Below are 19420 nucleotides of genomic sequence, written 5' to 3'. Positions count from 1 at the left end.
ATTCATTTTTTTGAAAAAATGAAAGCTTAGTTAAATCATTTCAATTTTCAAATGCACAAAAACGCACAAGTGATTTTTCTAAATTTGACTTTGGAAAGAATGTTTTCGTACACCAAGATTTATATCTCTGTGCATATTTATATGCACATTTATATAATTCATACAGTGGATTTGCTTTTGGATGTCGTATAGCAGGATGTTCTTCTTCAAGGATTCTTATGCTTGGAAAACCCGAGTCATCCAAGTTAAAAATTGCTAGTGGGTTATCGTAGAACAGAAATTAACCATTTCTCTTTATCTTCACCTTTGACAAATACATACTTTAATTTTTCACTGAAAACTTGATTAATTATTGATGAAACTTCATCATATGTATCATTGTTACTCTCTTATGCATTTCCATGATAATCTTTTTCACAGTCTGCAACAGTTTTCTGATATTCGTTACTTAATTGTTCTTTCTCACAGGGTGATCTGAATATTTTTATAATTGGTGAAATTCTTCGATCAAGTGGCTGAATAACTAACTCTTTTAATGAAAAAAACCATTCAGTTCATCAAAGCTTAGAATATCAAGAAAAGCTGACATTTCATTTCAATTTAACTCAAAGTAGGCAACCGTCGAACGTCACTTCCATCAGTATGCTGGTGTGGTCCTGAGCATTAAGCTCTGGACTCTCATCCAGAGAGACTGGGTTCAAATCCCCACGGAAATCAAAATTATTTTTTTTCAAAAAATAAAAAAAATAAAAATGGCGTCTCGGCTATTGATTTAATTCCACAGCGGGGGTCATTGATATCACAATATTTCAGAACCCGCTTTGGTACACTACTATTGTGTAAAAGCTTATCTGTGAAGCAATATGGTGCATTCCGGATGATTTTACTATAGAATGCTATCGACAACAAACTATACCATATACAATTTTCAATATAGTTTCAATTATCTGGATATGGTTTACTGTCCGCCACCAGATGCCAGGGTAAACAGCTCAGAACTAGAGTGGGTATAAGCAGAGTGACGCCAAAGGCAAAAAGGTGCCCAGAAATGACGTCACTGTGCCTATACCAACTCTATACAAAAAGCACGACATGGCGGACCTGAACACGCTGTTGGCGTCACTCTGCTTATACCCACTCTACTCAGAACCCTATAAATCAATGTTTTTATTTATCATCTAAGAGTCAATGTAATCTTTGTTTGAAACGTAACATCGAATTGCAGTTCTGAAATGTAATTTAATCTTCGTTTGCTTACGAGAATTGATTGAGAGGTATTTTTCTATATTTTATAATAAATTTTCAAAAGAAAAATTCTAACAATAGAAAAGACAAAATAATTGAACAATTAACGATATTATTAATATCATGATATCACGGAGGGGCATGATTGTACGTGGCGTCGTACCTTTAAATCGTGGTTGTATAATTGGCAACGCTGATATTACGGCAACGATAACAAAATAATAATGATATGATTAATTTTCTATACAACTTGGATCTAGAACACAAAAAGACTTTTGATGAATATTTTTTCTATGATGTCAATACAAATTGCAGAACTATTATTATTATTATTATTATCATTTTTATGTACCTAACAGGTACAAGGGAACGAGCATTTGTCCACGCAATGTCAGCAGCTGCTGCTATTTGGAGATTAGCACGTGCTTGTGCATTGGGGAATTTGGCCATTTGTTCTTGCGCGACCCCACCTCGAAGAGTACCACCATTAATAATACCACATACATCTCTGAGTTTATTGAGAACAAACAGTGCTTTATTAGATGCCAGCGCTGCAAAAAGCTTATTTAAATGGGGTGGTTGTGGAGATGATGTTAAATCAGCATCTCGAATTACCAAAATGTTCTTACAAAGTTCAAGTTCATCAAGCTTAGGTGCTACTGGAAGATTTTTACATACCGTGGACATGCATAATAGTCGTGCCGGTCGAAGAGTATGTACAACGAAACACAGACATTTATTTTATTTGAAACAAGAGATTATGATTATTGTTTGTCAATTACAGACTGTTGAGCAGTCACTGAGTCTTGAATGCAAATGTCACGGCGTATCTGGTTCATGCAGTGTTAGAACATGCTGGCGAGGCTTAGACTCCAAAGGTCCTGGTGCTGCTGGTACGAGAATATTCAAAAAATACTCTACTGCTGCTGAGGTTCGACCAAAATTGGGCCGATTGCCCCCACTTTATCATCATGATAATTTACTGTATACAACGAAGTCAGTGGACTACTGTTCACTTGACAAAAAACATGGAAGTCTTGGAACAATTGGAAGGTGAAACTTTATTTTTTTTCATTAAATCATTCGTTTTTTAAATTTACAAAGTTACTGAGCGGAACGTCTCCTTTATTATTATTATTTTTATCAACCATTGTGTATCAACCATTTTTTGCCCGTCGGTCAGCCAATCTTTCATCTTGGTACTGAAGTTTTTTCACTTTTATTTTGAATTGTTAACTAGGTAACTTTGGGAAAATTTCCATCAACTTTCAGCATTATAAATCTTTGGTTGGCACTGAATGTTCTCGATAGAGGCATTCCATATATGAAATCCTACATTATATTGGCACCTTATTCTTCGATTATGAGATATATATTGCTGCGATTGGTGGACTGATAATAGTGAGTATACAGGGCTGGTTCTGGACCGGTAGACGAGGAGATTAAGGGAGCAGGGAACGGAAAAGACGGGGCAGGGGACTGAATTCGCGAAACTTCCAATGGACGTCATCGAATATTTTAGAAAGTTCTCAAATATTCTGAAAAGTTTTAGAACTTTCTAGAATTGATGACGTCATCGATCTTTCTAGAACATTTGATGTTGACGTCACTGGTTGTAGAACGTTAGACGTCGACGGCATCAATTCTAGACCATTCGATGCGGGAATAAGTGGACTTCTTGAAACTTTCAAATGACGTCATCGAAAATTCTGGAAGGTTCTCGAATATTCTAGAAATTTTTCGAACGTTCTTACATGTCGGTCACATCAAAAAAAAATAATTGGCAGTGATCGTTGACATTTAAGGTGTCCAACTACCTAGTGGGCTCATTGTTATCGACTTTGCAAGTGTTTCTCTACAAAATAATATAATTTATCATATACTTATAAGTTCACCTAGACTATGGTCCAGTATTCCACAACAATTTAAAACAATGAATAATTGGTTAACACGAAACTTCCATGGTCTAATTTGGCAAGATGGTAACGTACCATACAAAAAAATACATCATAAATTGAATCAAATCTTGGATTCAGCTGAATACATATATGTAGAGGGATATGAGAAGAAAAAAAGGATAGAAGAAATAATCAATTATTTCAAACCAGTCATTGATCTATATGATATGGGTTGTCTAGCTTCAAAAAATTTGAAAATATTTCCCTGTAAAAAACATAAATATATGAATAATATCATTAACGCACACTCTGTGCTAAGAAAAATGTTTTACATTCAAAGCAATAGCTTACGGCAAAGTAAGTTCATAATATGGTATATATTGAGAAATAGTATTTTGAAAAAAAAATTCCATTTGATTTATGATCAAATTTCATTCTTTTCAGATTAATCGAAAAGTATAGCTGTGGTGAATCTGAAGTTTTTTCACAATTTTTCTCATCACTTCCTGCCTATAAATAACGAGTGGAGAAATTTAAAGATTTCTATGAAAATTTACATTTATTTTAGGAAAACATGAATTTTGAAAAAAGATTTGGATGTAAAAACACTCGAAGTATTTTCTAGCCATAACAGTCAATCGTCTCTGATTTTTCTATGTACAGAACAGGTGTCATTCCGCACTAGTCCTATCTTTTCCAGATGTGCCCTGAGTCTACAGTGTCCCGTACTACCTCACCTGACACCTAATCATATTTCGTAGCTGCCTAGCTACCTTACGATCAGGTTCACCCAGAAAACCGTGAGTTTGCCTCGCCTTGGGCTCCTCTCTCCAAAGTTTCCTATGTACCCTGTGTTGATAGGCACGAATTTCTGTCTTAACAAAGCGATCCGCAACCCCTACGATTGGTCACGGCCCATAGAGTCTCATTGCTGAACCTCCACGAGCCAGTTCATCGGCCATCTCATTACCCTGGATTCCCGAGTGCTCCGGTACCCATTTTTATGGGTTTGACCTTGTTTCGCGATGCTGGTAAGTTCAATTTCTCCAGACATTCCCTTACCAAGGCTGATTATTTAAGTCAGTTGTTAGTAGAATTACTTGATCTTTCGTTGAAACTATTTTGTCTCATCAGCAGGTTCACCATTTTTCGCAATTCCAAATATACAAACTAAAACATCACTCACTTTTGAATATTCATATTCTAAATTGTTTTAAAATATTTCAAATTGTTCTAAATTGTTCTCCAATGTTCTGAATTGTTTTAAAATTTTTTAAATTGTTCTAAGATGTTTTAAATTGTTCTTAATTGTTTAAAAATGTTCTGAATTGTTCTAAAATGTTCTGAATTGTATGAGAATATTCTGAATTGGTGACGTCATCGTCTAACGATCTAGAACCAGTGACGTCATCATCGAATGTTCTAGAAAGTTTGATTAAGAACTTTCTAGAATGTTCGATGACGACATGACGTCATTCGGAAGTTTCGTGAATTCAGTTCCCTGCCTCTTTATCCCTCGTCTACTGGTCCAGAACTGGCCTTGTATAATTACTGATAATATAAGGCCACCTAGGTTGTAATCTAGTATTTATTCGATGTCGAATAGATCTCGATTTTCGAATATGGAGTTCCAATCGACGTTAAAACTGAAGCTCAAATCGACGCCAAAAGATGATGTCAATTGACTTTGATTCGACCTCGAGCCAATTTTTTCCAAAACGCTTGCTCGCAATAACTACCAAAAAAATCATAAATTTTTCGTATTCATAAAAATAGAAAAAATTTTCTTTATCTGTCGAAATAAAAAACACATTTCAATCAAGAAATGTAAAGGAAAATATAGAAAAATATAGGAAAATATCAAGGAAAAATTACTGAGTATGAAGAAAAAAACGATAAATATGGGAAATATCAGTAAATATGAACGAAAAGTTACTAAATATATAGAAAAATACGATCATCATGGGAAAATCATCAGTAAATATAAAAGCCCCCCCCCCCCCCGACCCTTCAAAAAATTTCTAAATCCTTTAATCTTAATACGATAAATATGAAAAATATCAGCAAGTATAAAGGAAAATATAGAAAAATCACTGAATATAGAGAAAAAAACGATAAATATGGGAAAATATCAGTAAATATGAAGGAAAAATAACTGAATCTAAAGAAAAATATGATAAATATAGGAAAAAATCAGGACAAAATAAGATGTATATTTTTTGGAGAAGCTGCAAATAAATATCATGGATTGATTGAGGTACCGTTATTAAAAAAATGTATAAAATAAAAAGATTCAAAAAAAAAAAAAATTTGTGAACCATCTAGACTCGCGGAATATGTGTAAACATCTTCGGCGTGTTGCTGTAATTTAAAATCAAGAGGCACGGCAGTGCCTCGCGTCAAGTATGAGAAAAAAAAAAAAGTGGGAGAAACGAGATTAACTACCGTGCCTATATATTATCGGCATAACCCTAACCCTAACCCTAACCCTCCAATTCCTTGGGAAATTATTTTAAAATATCAGATCAGATAAATATACTATGTCCTCTAAACATTTTATTAAATCAATATCACACTTTTTTATAGAAAAAAAACAGATATTTTAGATGTATACTTTTTTTTTAAACTTCAAAATCATTTTCAGAAATTGCGTTTTTTCTTGAATTTCTTTAAAAAGTTAGGGCACTCTGACAAACTTTATAGAACAAAATTTTATATCAAAGCATTATGGCTTCCAAGTTCAGAGCAATTCGACAACCTTATAAAATAAAATTGAGCAATAATAGTAGAATGGTGTGAAAGAGCCTTTATTTATATCAGTACAGTATTCAATGTCGCATCGATCGTGCTACAGTATTAAATATCGCAATAGTCGTTGCTATAATTCCAAGTCACATTTTGTTGTTATTGTTTATTTTCCTTTTCATCAAGTTTAATGAGTTTTTTTTTTATATTAAGTTATATGTAAAAGGATTTATTTTTGAATATCTGAATCAGCTGCCAGAAGCATCTGTCTATAGAGCAAAAAAGCTAACATATTTTTTAAATACTATTTTTGACTTGTTCATCTTTTTGTGATGGTTGATGCACAACTATTCTGTAAGTTTGAGTAATAAATATTAATAATAATGAAATGTCAGATAAAGTGAATAATATTTAAAACAATGATGCCCAAGACATCATTATCAACGAATTTTTCGATAGTATGATTGATTTATCACATGTTAATTTTGATGACAATGAAAGATGGATGCTGTCAGTGAGTGACAAAATATCATCAAATGTCGAAGATCTTCAAGCTTGGTAAAGAAAAGATTTATCAGTAAGTTCACTTAATGATTTGTCGAATGATACAACAAAAACAATTGATAAAAGAACTTTTACGAGACCGAAAAAAAAAATGGAAGAATGAGTTCGGAATTAATAGTGGATATAGCTTACCAACAAGTAATGATGTTTAGAAATTAAATTATCAACAAGAGTCATCAACAAAAATAAATCATGAAACTGATAATAAGAATCAAAAATACAAAGAACATGTGTCAGCAATGTTGAGACCATCAGTGTCAGGCACGTTATTTATAGCATTGTTATTATCAAATGGTCAAGAAAGTCTTGATGCGTTTTTAAATATGTCACAATCAAATGGTATTAATTCGTTCATCAATTGAACGACTAATTTTAAGGATGCAACAATTATGAACACATCAAGACCATTTTATTTTAGAAACATCAACAACAGATATTGATAAAATTAATGAAAACGGAATTAACAATAATAAATTTACAATGGATTGAAATATTCACAATGACATTGGTGATTGTTTAGCAATCGCTGTTTCACAAATTTTAACTGCATCACTGATGCAAATAAGTATGTTTAGTGATGTTTCTGAAAGTAATTAATCTTCAAAAGATTATTTGGATAATTCAAATGGTAAAATTGACGATAGTTTTCACAGTAAAACTCTTACTATAATACAAATATTACTTTTACGTCTAACTCGTTAAATGTATTGGTCAAAAAAAAAAAATAACAACAGATTCAGACTCATATTATTATTTAGAAGGAAATCAAAACATTAATAACAGTATTCATTTACAACTATCTTCAAACTCAACATTCAACTGTCCTAAAAATCAAGATGATGATGATTGTGATGATAAAAATACGAAATTTAGATTTTCCAGATGTTACATCAATAAATCGTTAACATTCCCTGGTGGAAATATTTCTCCGAATTTTTCCGAATTTCTCCCAAATTGACCTATGCGGAGAAATGAGTGGAAAAATTTTTCTCCTCCTCGTTGATTTCGGAAGGATTTTTCTGCGGGGAAATTATTTTTTCCACATGTTTCTCCGCGTGTGTTTTTTCCGCGGAAAAATATTTCCGAAGGTTCCCTTAACAAAGTTGATTCGGAGAAACGGCGAAAAAATTTCTCGTCATCGTTGATTTTAGAAAAAATTTGTCAGCAGTATAATTCTTTTTTCACACGGTTGGAGAAATGGCGGACAAATCTCTCCACCCTTTCTCTAACTTTCTCCACCATTTGTTTAATTTTTTTCTAACTTTTTTAATTTTTAATTTTGCCAAAAAAAAATGACTAATTATTAATTGTTACATAATGCAAAGCATAATGATGTTTATTTTTTTTTTAAAAAATAAAAATTCGAAGACACTTTTTTCCAAAAAAGTTGATATACCACAGGTACTTGGTCTACAAAACTCCCGTGATCGTTTCACCAAATTAATAAATGTGAGGAAATGGGTAGAAAAATTTCTCCTCGTCGCTGATTTCGGAAGAATTTCTCTGTGGTAAAACTTTTTTTTACACGTTTCTCCGCGTTTTTTTATCGCGGAGAAATATTTCTGAACGTTTCTCCACCCCAGTCGATTCAGAGAAAATTCGTAAAAAATTTCTCCGCGGTGAAATTATTTTTTTCGCATGTTTTTCCGCGTATTGTCATCGTGGAAAAATATTTCCGAACGTTTCTCCACCCAAGTCGATTCGGAGAAAGTTCGAAAAAAAATTTGATATTTTTCTCCACTCATTTCTTCACATGGGTGAATTTGGGATGAATTCGGATTAATTGCGGAGAAATTCGGAGTATATGCGGAGAAATTCGGAGTTATTGCGGAGAAATTCAGGAAAAATCGTGGAGAAATATTTTCACCAGGGTTTAGCCTACATTTTAACAGAAAATTGAAATAATTATGAATTGACAATTAAAAAAATAATTTAAACTTAAAAATCAAAATTAATCAATGAATTTATTCAACTATAATAAATTGTATATATGTATATAAACGCAAGAAAAAAAAAAAAAACTCATTGAACTTGATGGAAAAAAAATAAACAAAAACAACATGTAACTTTGTGCAATCGACTTACTAGCGACGTTACTGGTGATAATATGCACTGGTTTGCTCCGATTGCTACACTCCGCAAGCTTCAACTGGCACTAAAACTGTGACAATGTGACGTCACAGATTACCCTCCTCATAAAACTTCAAGAGAATAAATAATAAATTAATTCGTCAACGTTTAAAAAAAAATATATTCTTATTAAAACTTTACAAAAAGATGTGATATCATAACAAAAAAAAAAACATAGTTTTTTTTACAAAAAGAAGCGTCAAGTATTCGAAATCGTTTAGCTATTTTATTTTTTTAATACAAAAAGATGTTGGACCAAAAAAAGTCAAGAATTAAATCTATTTTCAATGCATATAATTAAGTCTTAACTGTTGACAAAATTTTAAACTTGACCCCACCTTTTTTCCCAATTATCTAATTAACAGGAAATACATCTAGATACCTCACTTCAGCATATTACTTTTTCTCACCAATTTTAATTGTAATTAATGAATTTGTTATTGACTGATTATCAATGTAATTTATCATCAAGTAAATTTGTAATTTATAGGCATTTTTTAAAATTTAGTTTTTAATTTATAAGTATTTTTTGAAAAAAAAAAAAAAAAAAAAGTAACAAAAAAGAAAAAATATATATTAGTCAACAAATAATCTAATTAATTTTTAATATGTCTAATTTTTACAAATTGTTTATCAGCTACTAGTAACCTGTTAATGGAGTAATCTGTTGGAACTGTCCATAAATAAGTGAATAAATAAATAAATAAATTTAAATTTCATATTTATATATGTATAATATACATTGAACCAGGTGGGGTCAAGTTTAAAATTTTGTCAACAGTTAAGACTTAATTATATGCATTGAAAATATATTTAATTCTTGACTTTTTTTGGTACCACATCTTTTTGTATTAAAAAACTAAAATAGCTAAACGATTTCGAATACTTGACGCTCCTTTTTGTAAAAAAAACTAGGTTTTTTTTTTTGTTATGATAACGATAATAATTGGAATTGATAACGCTTGTCATTTAATTTCTTTGGCGACTTGGTATTTTAAATTATTGCATCAATTTCATTTGTTGAAATACCAGAGAAAAGCAGTAGCTAAGAGAAAGATGAAGCTAAGGAATTAATGCAGCCAAAAAAAATAAATGGTAAGCAATATCAATACTTTAGTTTCATTTTTTCCTTAGCTACTGCTTTTCCTTCTGATATATATTTTGTATAGAATACAATTATTAATTATGAATCAATAAATTTATACTTGTTTAATTTTTCAAAATAAATTACATGTATATTATTTGTTAAATGAATGAATAAAAACCAAGGAACAGCAGTAGCTAAGAAAAAGATAAAGCTAAGAAGTTGATGCAGCCAAAAAAATTAAATGGTAAGCAACATCAATTTTTTAGCTCCGTCTTTTCGTTAGCTACTGCTTTTCTTTGGTTTTAATCAATTTATTCCTTATATAAAAAAGACAGTTGTCATCGATCTTCCGGACATTTGATTGGTCATTGTCTTTTTCTATTATTTTTTTATTTATTTCGTTAGCAACAAAAAAAAAAAAAAAGAGTGAGTGAAACATAGTTTGTTTTTTTGTTGCTAACGGAATAAATCAAATAAACAAAAAGTGATCTTCAAAGAACTAAATCGGTAACATATACGAGCGCTTGATAGACAGTTATAAACAAATGCATCAGTAGAAATCCACAAAAAAGTATATTTTACTTCTTCATAATGTCTTTTATTCATCGGATTTTTTAGAAATACTGTGCAACAAATATTTATTGTAAAAAAAAATATTGAAAATAAAAAGACCAGTGGAAAATTATAAAGTTGAAATTTTTTAAAAGTTTACACAATTTTTTTACATTAAATATTTGTTGCACAGTATTCCTAAAAAATCCATTAAATAAAGGACATCTTTGAGAAGCATAATTTTTTTTTTTTTTCAAATTCTACTGATGCATTTTTTTACAACAATAATAACAATAAACATCTGAAGTGTCGCGCGGTCGATCACAAGTCCGTATATGTTACCGATTGTTTATTATTGTTATAAAAAAATGCATCAGTAGAATTTCAAAAAGAAAATATATTTTGTTTTTTCATAATGTCCGTTATTCATCGGATTTTTTATAAATACTGTGTAACAAATATTTATTGTAAAAAAAAATATTGACAATAAAAAGACCAGTGGAAAATTATAAAGTTGAAATTTTTTTAAAGTTTAAACAATTTTCTTTACAATAAATATTTGTTGCACAGGATTTATAAAAAATTGATTCAATGAAGGACATTATGAAGGAGTAAGATATATTTTTTTGTGGATTTCTACTGATGCATTTGTTTATAACAATAATAAACAATAAACATTTTCGAAATCATTGATACAGGCGCGCGTAGCGCGCCAATGGGCTCGTTTAACAAATAAAATACATGTAATTTATTTTAAAAAATTAATAATAACCAAAGATCAGCAGTGGCCACGGAAAAAATAGAGCTAAGGAATTAATGCAGCCAAAGAAACTAAAAAGTAAGCTGCATCAATTCGTTAACTCCATTTTTTCTTAGCTGCGGCTTTTCCTTGGTATTTTGATTTATTTATTTGACAAATAATATCAATATGATTTATTTTGATAAATTAAAATACTAAGAAAAAGCAGTAGCTAAGGAATTGATCGTAAAAATTAAATTGTGAGCAACACTAATTTTTTTCTATATATAAAGTAAATATAATTTATATTTGAATTATATTTTTCAAAAATATAAAGTAAATTTAACTAGAAAGATATAAATTGAATTTATTTTGTATTTAAATACATTTTTTCATAAAATCTTCTTCGAGTTAACTACATTAAAATCTTTAATCTTCAAATTTTATAGTTAAAATTGCAAAAAATAAATATATATTATTTTTTATTTGTAATATAATGGCAAATATTTGGTTATTTGCAATAAAATATTTACTAATGATTATAATTACTAATAATAAAAATTATTTGTTATATATGTGCAGCTGAAACGCTTAACTGACTAATGTTTAGTTAAATAAAATTTTTTTATTGACGTTACTATACTACTTTCAGAAATTTACAACAAAAAAAGTAAATCGAAAATAAATTTTAGTTATCTTTTTACAAATTTAAATGACGTAAATTTTTAATTTACTTTATAATTGTGAAAAATATAATTCAAATATGAATTATATATATACTTTTTATTTAGAAAAAATATAAATTATATTTATACTTTTTATTTAGAAAAAATATAAAATAAATATAAATAAAATTTATTTTGTATCTTGATTATATCTATATCTTTAATTTTTAAACTTCATAGTCAGAATTCTGAAAACAAAATATATAATATTCAATTGAAATATATTGACAAATACTTAGTTATGTGCGGCTAAAAATATTTATTTCAGATGAATTATAAAAATAAATGTCAAAATGCATGTCTCATAAAAAAAATCTCATGACTTGATATGATTAGGATAACTACAAATTATTCACAAAAGATTGTAGCGTGTAACATATATACATAACGATAGTATATTGATACTGGTGGTCCTCCGTGACATCTGTAATAATGTATGTGTGTATGTGTGTGATGATGAGAGTTGAGTTGACGGAGAGACTAGTGAGTAGTGGACGGAGGAGAGTGGAGAGAGAGTACAAATAGGTCTATATTTTGAATTTACTTAAGATTTTTTAGGTTGAATAAAATTCGAAGACGATAAGGAAAATAAAAATATACCAAAAATTAATTTTGATTTTAAAGAAATTCAAGAAATCCTACATATACCAAATAATTCATTTGCAGGTAAAATTATTTTAGCAAAAAAAAAAATATAACGATGACTTCAACAACAACTAAAACGTTGAATTCTGATTCAACAGAGGGAAAAAAGTAAATTAAATGAATAAAATCGAATTCGACAATTTCATAAATAAATGTTTGACATTGACAGGCTAAAATCATGGTACAACAAAATAAGTGAAAGCAGAGAATTTAAAAAGTTAGAAGAAAGCGATTCCGGACATGAAGATGACCTATTAGAAGAAACAAGCAAAATGAATGAAAATTAAATAAATTTTAGTTGTAACAATAATCATTGTAACGATGGAGAATGAAATAAATTTGTAGTCACGAATTTCAATATATTAAAAAAGAAATTAAAATTCCTTCCATAGGGCAGGCACAGTTGCTTCAGCAACTATCTCATCATTTTATTTTTCAATTCTACGACCATGCAGTCTTGACAAAAGAAACCAAACTGGATGTTGTCACGTGGAGAATGAACAAATATCGCTTCATTATGAAAGTGATATTCCTCCACTACGGATAATTATTTCGTTTTGTAAAAATAATTTTGAAATATTATTCCATCATCAACTCGTAGTGATGTGCATTTTTCACTCTTCACGAAGTGACTCAATACACTTTCCCCAACAAAAAATTTGTCAGTGCCATGGCCACGTGATGCTCAAAAAAACAAAAATTCACACACGAAATACGCACAATATTCACTGTAGGCTTAATCATCACAATTTTTTAGGATCACTTTTACTTTTTTTTACTCGAATCTTATCTTTTAAATCTTGATATCAATTATTTTTATTCCTTTTTAGTGTTCCGTAGGAGACTTATGTTTTCAGTTTTCGTGTGCCTTTTTGTTATTTCACGATAAAAATAAAAGTTATGAATCGAATTGACTTCTACGATGCCCATTATGTTCCATTTTTTTTCCCAAAAGCAATCATCATATTTATTTCCAATTTTTGGGCCTTATCAGATTTGATAGTGCTATTTTTCGACAATGCCCAATTTCAAATATTGACGGATCGATTCCGGCAATGTTTCAATCGACGAAGCTTCATCTGTAGACTCTACGATATTTTTTTGAAATTTTTTGGTCGTTTATTTTTTTTTTTTATTAAACAAAATGTAGTGTCAGAATTCGTTTTTGCAAGATATTTTTTGAACCGCCGAACCGAATTAGTTGATGTTAAATGAAATTTATGTTTTTTTTTTCCCAAAAGCAATCATCATATTTATCTTCAGTTTTTAGGCCTTATTAGATTTAATATCTGCATTTTTCGATAGGGCCCAATTCCAAATATTGACGGATCGATTCCGGCAATGTTTCAATCGACGACGCTTCATCTGTAGACTCTACTATTTTTTTTTTAAATTTTTTTGTCGTTCATTTTTTTTTTTATTAAACAAAATGTAGTGTCAGAATTTCTTTTTGCAAGATATTTTTTGAACCGCCGAACCGAATTAGTTGATGTTAAATGAAATTTATGTTTTTTTTTTCCCAAAAGCAATCATCACATTTATTTTCAATTTTTGGGCCTTATCAGATTTGATAGTGCCATTTTTTGACAGGGCCCAATTTCAAATATTGACGGATCGATTCCGGCAATGTTTCAATCGATGACGCTTCATCTGTAGACTCTACTATTTTTTTTTGAAATTTTTTTGTCGTTTATTTTTTTTTTTATCAAACAAAATGTAGTGTCAGAATTTCTTTTTGCAAGATATTTTTTGAACCGCCTAACCGAATTAGTTGATGTTAAATGAAATTTATGTTTTTTTTTTTCCCAAAAGCAATCATCATATTTATGTTCAGTTTTTAGGCCTTATTAGATTTATTATCTGCATTTTTCGATAGGGCCCAATTCCAAATATTGACGGATCGATTTCGTCAATGTTTCAATCGATGACGCTTCATCTGTAGACTTTACGTTATTTTTTTGAAATTTTTCGGTCGTTTATTTTTTTTTTTATTAAACAACAGAAATAAACAACATAAGAAAATAAAACAAAACAAAAAAAATAGTCATTTATTTTACAATAAAATGAAAAAACAAATCGAACAACAAGAAAAAAAATAAAAAATCCTACGGAAGACTTAGGGTGCATCTTGGGGGACTTGACTATATTTTTTTTATGTTATGATTCGCCACAAATTTGAAATGAAATCTTGAATTTTTCGACTGTGTTACCAAGACAAAAGCTTAATATCGTATTCCTTCAAGTTTCAACACTTTAATATTAACATTTTTAAAGTAAAACTTCTTTTTGGTGGGTAGTTGAGGGAAAAATTCGTCGCGAAAATCGGGGACGGAAGGAGCATAGACAACGCCCCATAAAACGTCCCATGAAACACAGTATCTATATAGCTCTCCCAGCTCTAACCGCTTTCAATATTTGCTTTGAAAAGAACTTAGAATAATTTTAAGAGCCATCGGCCGAAAAACTGTAAGTTATATTTATTCAATATTTTGCTGATTTTTTTTGCTCTGATAGTTTCAATTATATTTACGAATATTGAGCTACGTAAATTATTAATTTAATCTCATTAAAATTATCTTGGATTTAACTTGCAATAAATTCCGACCGCATGGTCTAAATTGTCTTGTTCTTCTAGAAAAGAAATACAAGCGTACAAGCTTTGTGTTAGTTTATTTAATCAAATAAATATTGAATAAAGTAAATTATAGTTGGCTGATTTAAACATTGATTTGTTTGCTAAAAATATTTAATTACTTAAATATAAAATCAACGACCTCGTGGTCATCAAGTTTGTTTTAACCACAATCTGTAAAGTACAGTAAAGCGTTTTGTTAATTATCAAATCAAACACAAGTATAAGTGATCTTCGTTATAATTCTTATTGTAAATTCAGTGTTACACAAGTGCGTTACTTATTGTATGTTGTTATCGTCAATATGGTATCCATAAACTTATACCATATTATTCTATAACATTTGTATATGACAATATAATTATGTTATTGAAAACAAAATAATTATTGTAACAAATTATTGAGAAGTCAATCAAAGTCGCGTGTACTGTTAAGGCCCGTGACGGTCCGAATTTAACTATCTTTTACTCAACATCAATATTATTGGTAAAGTTGTTACGTTTTAATAATAAATTTACCTTTTTCTTTAACATTATATTATTTGTGTCTGACTCAATTTTTTATAAATTATTTGTATTAAATTTGCGTACTATTTTCGCGTATTTTTCAGGTTTCTTTTTAAACCTCCCTACATTACGCAAATTATTCCCCTACCTTTCTAATGTATCTTAAGTGAGCAGGATAAACAGGGTTAATTAATCACATATCTAGCAGGGTTATTTTACAGGGCAATATTGGGTTGTCTAATAAATAATCCGGCTACGATATTTCACTACTATGTCAGAACCGCCATCTTTATGAACTGAAGTCGATGCGGATTGGGGGTATTTTTCTTAATAGTGTAACGAAAAAAAAAATTACAAGAAAATCCTGATGCTTCATTAGCTTCATAATCTTCACCTGTTTCGAGTAATGAACGTTCACGGCAATATCGTGCTAGACAACGTGAAAGAAAGCTACAGAAAAATTCTGATGCCATATTAGGCTTGACACCAACTACTTCATCAAGTACGGAACGTTGACAGCAATATCGAAATTCAGATAAACGATTAATACAAAAAAAAACGAGTACAAGTTATCCTACTCTATCAATCCCGAGGATCAAGTATATCATCATGATTCCGACGATGAAAAATTACAGAAAAATCTTTTGAAAAAATCGAGACTATTAAGTACTAAACGTGTACGACAATATCGCGATAAGCAACGTGAAAAAAAATTACAGGAAAATCCTGATGCCATATTAGCCCTAACACCTACCATTTTATAAAGTACTAAATGTTCACAGCAATATCGTTCTAGACTACGATTATTCATAACAAAATAATTTATAAAAATACAAAATTTTATACTCATTTTTTATTATTGTATAATTTAAAATAATATTAAAAAAATTACGTATCACAAAGAATATCTTGAATTCCTAACATAATTACCGTATTATTTCAATATATTAGATCATATCTAGGGTTTCTTTGTGAATTTTTTTTTTTAACTAAAGATTATAGTCAAAATGATAGTGAAAATATAGATTCAGAAAATTAATTCAATTCATTAATATTCAAATAAATTGGAAAAATTCAAAAAAAACCCTATTACCTCGAGAATTCAACAATTATTGATAGCTCAATGGAGGCAGAGACAAATGAGAGGTTTCTGGGAGCCTATGTTTTCTGATCACGGATTTTTAGAAAATTTTAGATTTCATGATTTTCAGATATGTTTGAAATTATACGATCCGAAATCATGTTTTTCCCTTCGACATCATGAGAAGAAAATTCAAAAATGGTAGCCACGAATGTTTGAGTCCCCTGGTGGAAAGAATCTTTCTGGATGTTCTCCAAATTTTGTACGGATTTCTCCAGATTTCTCCGTCCCTAAGACCTATAAGTTCTTTCAAACATTGTCTGGATTTTTTGGAAAAATATTTCCCATTTGATTTTCTTATGTAAACTCTTATTTTTTGTTTTTTTATTCATGTTTCCATTCTTTTCCCGTTAGTTTCTTTTAAGCTGAAATTCCGGAGAAAATCCGGAGATACTATAAAAATAGTCTGGAGATGACTCCGTGAATATTTCCAGAAGTCTCAATTCTGAAAAAATCAGAAAAGGTTTTTTCCACCACGGTCAAAACGAAAACCAAAATCGAGAAAATCATAAAATTCACGCTTCTAACCCTTTTCTCTCCTCTTTTGACATATTCAAATGTTCTCAAGGAATTCCTGAATTACTTTTGTACTCCCACGAACATGAAAATAATATTTAAAACTGGCAGCCACGAATGTTTGGAACGAAAAAAAAACCGTAATCAAGAAAATCATGAGTTTCGCGGTTTTAACCTTTTTCTCACCTTTGACGACCGTTTTAAATATCTATAAATAATACTACCCTATTACGTTATGAAAATCAACAACTAATAACAGCTTATAATGACCCAAAAAAAAAAAAAACGGAAACTAGAAAAACGAAAATTCGAAAAAAAAAAAATAAATAAAAAAATTAATTTTTTAATAACAAAAACTAATATATCAATGAATAAAAACATCCTAGTAACTCAAATAATAAACTGAAAAAAAAAAAGAAAAAAAATCTGAATAAAAAATTCTCAAAAGCTTAATCTAAAAAACTAAATAAACATCATCAAGAAATACCATTAATACCGACCGTAATATGAATTGTCGATACCAACAGAAAAAACAATGAAAGAAACTTATAGCTTTATTACCGCAATCACTCCCAAAGAAGTTTCACTTCCCCCCGCGAGTACTTGCAACACGCATAATTTTTTTTTTTTTTTTAAATTCATCATAAATAGTGAAGTCAATTTCACATTCTTTGACGTAAGTCAAGACTTGAAAAAAATGTTTCTAAATGCAATTTCTGTGAGATTATGTGTCTATTATCAAGACTACGCCTCGATATCATTATTCAAAAAGGTGAAACGCTAAATATCAACTATTTCAATCGCATTTGAATTTTAAAATTTGTCGTTCAAATATTTTCGGATGTAATTACCAAGATCATGACTCTATTAATAAGACAACACTTGGATATTATTTTTATTCAAGTTTTAGCGCTTAATATTAATTATGTTCATTTCTTATGAATTTTATAATATAGTGAAAATTGCGAATGGCATTCAGCATTTTACACTGCCCCTTTTGCTCGTAAACAAAATATTTTAAAATTCGATTTTCATGAGATTATAAATCTATTATGAAGACAAAACTCGAATATTATCTTTTTTTAAGTTTTAAAACTTAATATTATTCGATCTCATTCCTTTAGAATTTTATAATTGACCATAAATCGTGAACGAAAGCCTGAATATTTCAGTGCAGCTCAAGTGGTTTATATTCCTCCTGAATATTATTATCCTTCAATTTCTGAAGCCTTATTTGGATTCTATTAATTTTTTGTTTAATATAATAATTAGCCATGCCTGGCAAACAAAACTGACATTTCTGGCTGCAGAGACAACTTATCAAAAAAAATATTTTCTAATCTAATTTTAGTGAGGTCATGACTTATATCAAGACAACACCTACAAATTATTTTATCTTCAAACTTTAAATTCTTATTTCATTCATTTTGATTTTATTTTATTACATAATTCGCCACAAATTCTGAACAAAGTTTGGCATCATTTATTTTCGTAAATTATTTATAAAATGTAAAAAAAATAATAATGAATTAAAATAAAAAATAGATAAATTAATTAAGGCGGCATGTAAACCCCAAGGTAGGATAATTCTTTGGGTTCAAAGAGGTACCCTTGTAACCATACCTTAAAAAAAAATAATAAGTGCCCTCTAATGTCTAAAATTTGTATACTTTACTGACGCGTCTTTAGAAGTATGAGTGAGGGCACCTCGTATTTACACATACTAATACTACTTCAGCAGATTTTCAATGCTTCGCCCGCTACTTTTTGACTGTTTTTGACCCCAAATTTTCGTCTTAAATTATTAATAACTTTTAAAATTCGTAGTAGAAATCGATTTTTTTTTTTTATTTTTTTTGTAATTAAAAGAAGTATAAGCTGTAGTAAAATAAAGGTTTTCTGTGAGAGCGTTTTGTCAATACAAGTGAAAATGAGCCGATTCTTCCTATGCTTGTGTGTTAAAGTGTTAAATTCTTGTCAACTTTGACCCTAATTATCTCGCTCGAATCGTGGTAGAAAATTACAAAAAAAGTTTGATAAAATAGATCTTTATTTCACTTAAAAAATGAGCCTACTTTGATCAAAATCTGTGAGAGGGATTTTTTTTTCAATATTTTGACATACTGCCTTAATGTAGTGATGAAACTGGTTATGTTGTTTTTTTTTTTTGTTTTTAATAGAATGTATATGGATGTTATATTGATATTGTTACGAATATGGAGTTAATCGCTCCCTCTTCCCTTATGATAGACAGAGACAGACAATAGAATTAGTTAATAACAAATGACGACCTTA

The 19420-nt window shown here is 29.6% G+C and overlaps 1 protein-coding gene across 1 annotated transcript in view; it reads left to right on the top strand.

Moving 5' to 3' along the window:
- LOC122857592 (protein Wnt-11b-2-like) overlaps positions 1 to 19420 on the top strand; it is a 114058-nt gene that overhangs the window by 66176 nt on the left and 28462 nt on the right. The window contains exons 3-4 of the mRNA XM_044159843.1: positions 1605 to 1957; positions 2030 to 2298. Coding sequence (XP_044015778.1) covers positions 1605 to 1957; positions 2030 to 2298 — 622 coding nt within the window. The remainder of the gene's footprint in view (positions 1 to 1604; positions 1958 to 2029; positions 2299 to 19420) is intronic.

The sequence above is a fragment of the Aphidius gifuensis genome, linkage group LG5, assembly GCF_014905175.1.
Source record: "Aphidius gifuensis isolate YNYX2018 linkage group LG5, ASM1490517v1, whole genome shotgun sequence".
NCBI lineage: Eukaryota > Metazoa > Arthropoda > Insecta > Hymenoptera > Braconidae > Aphidius > Aphidius gifuensis.
Note: the sequence above shows the minus strand (reverse complement) of the source record. Positions and strands in the feature narration are given on the sequence as shown.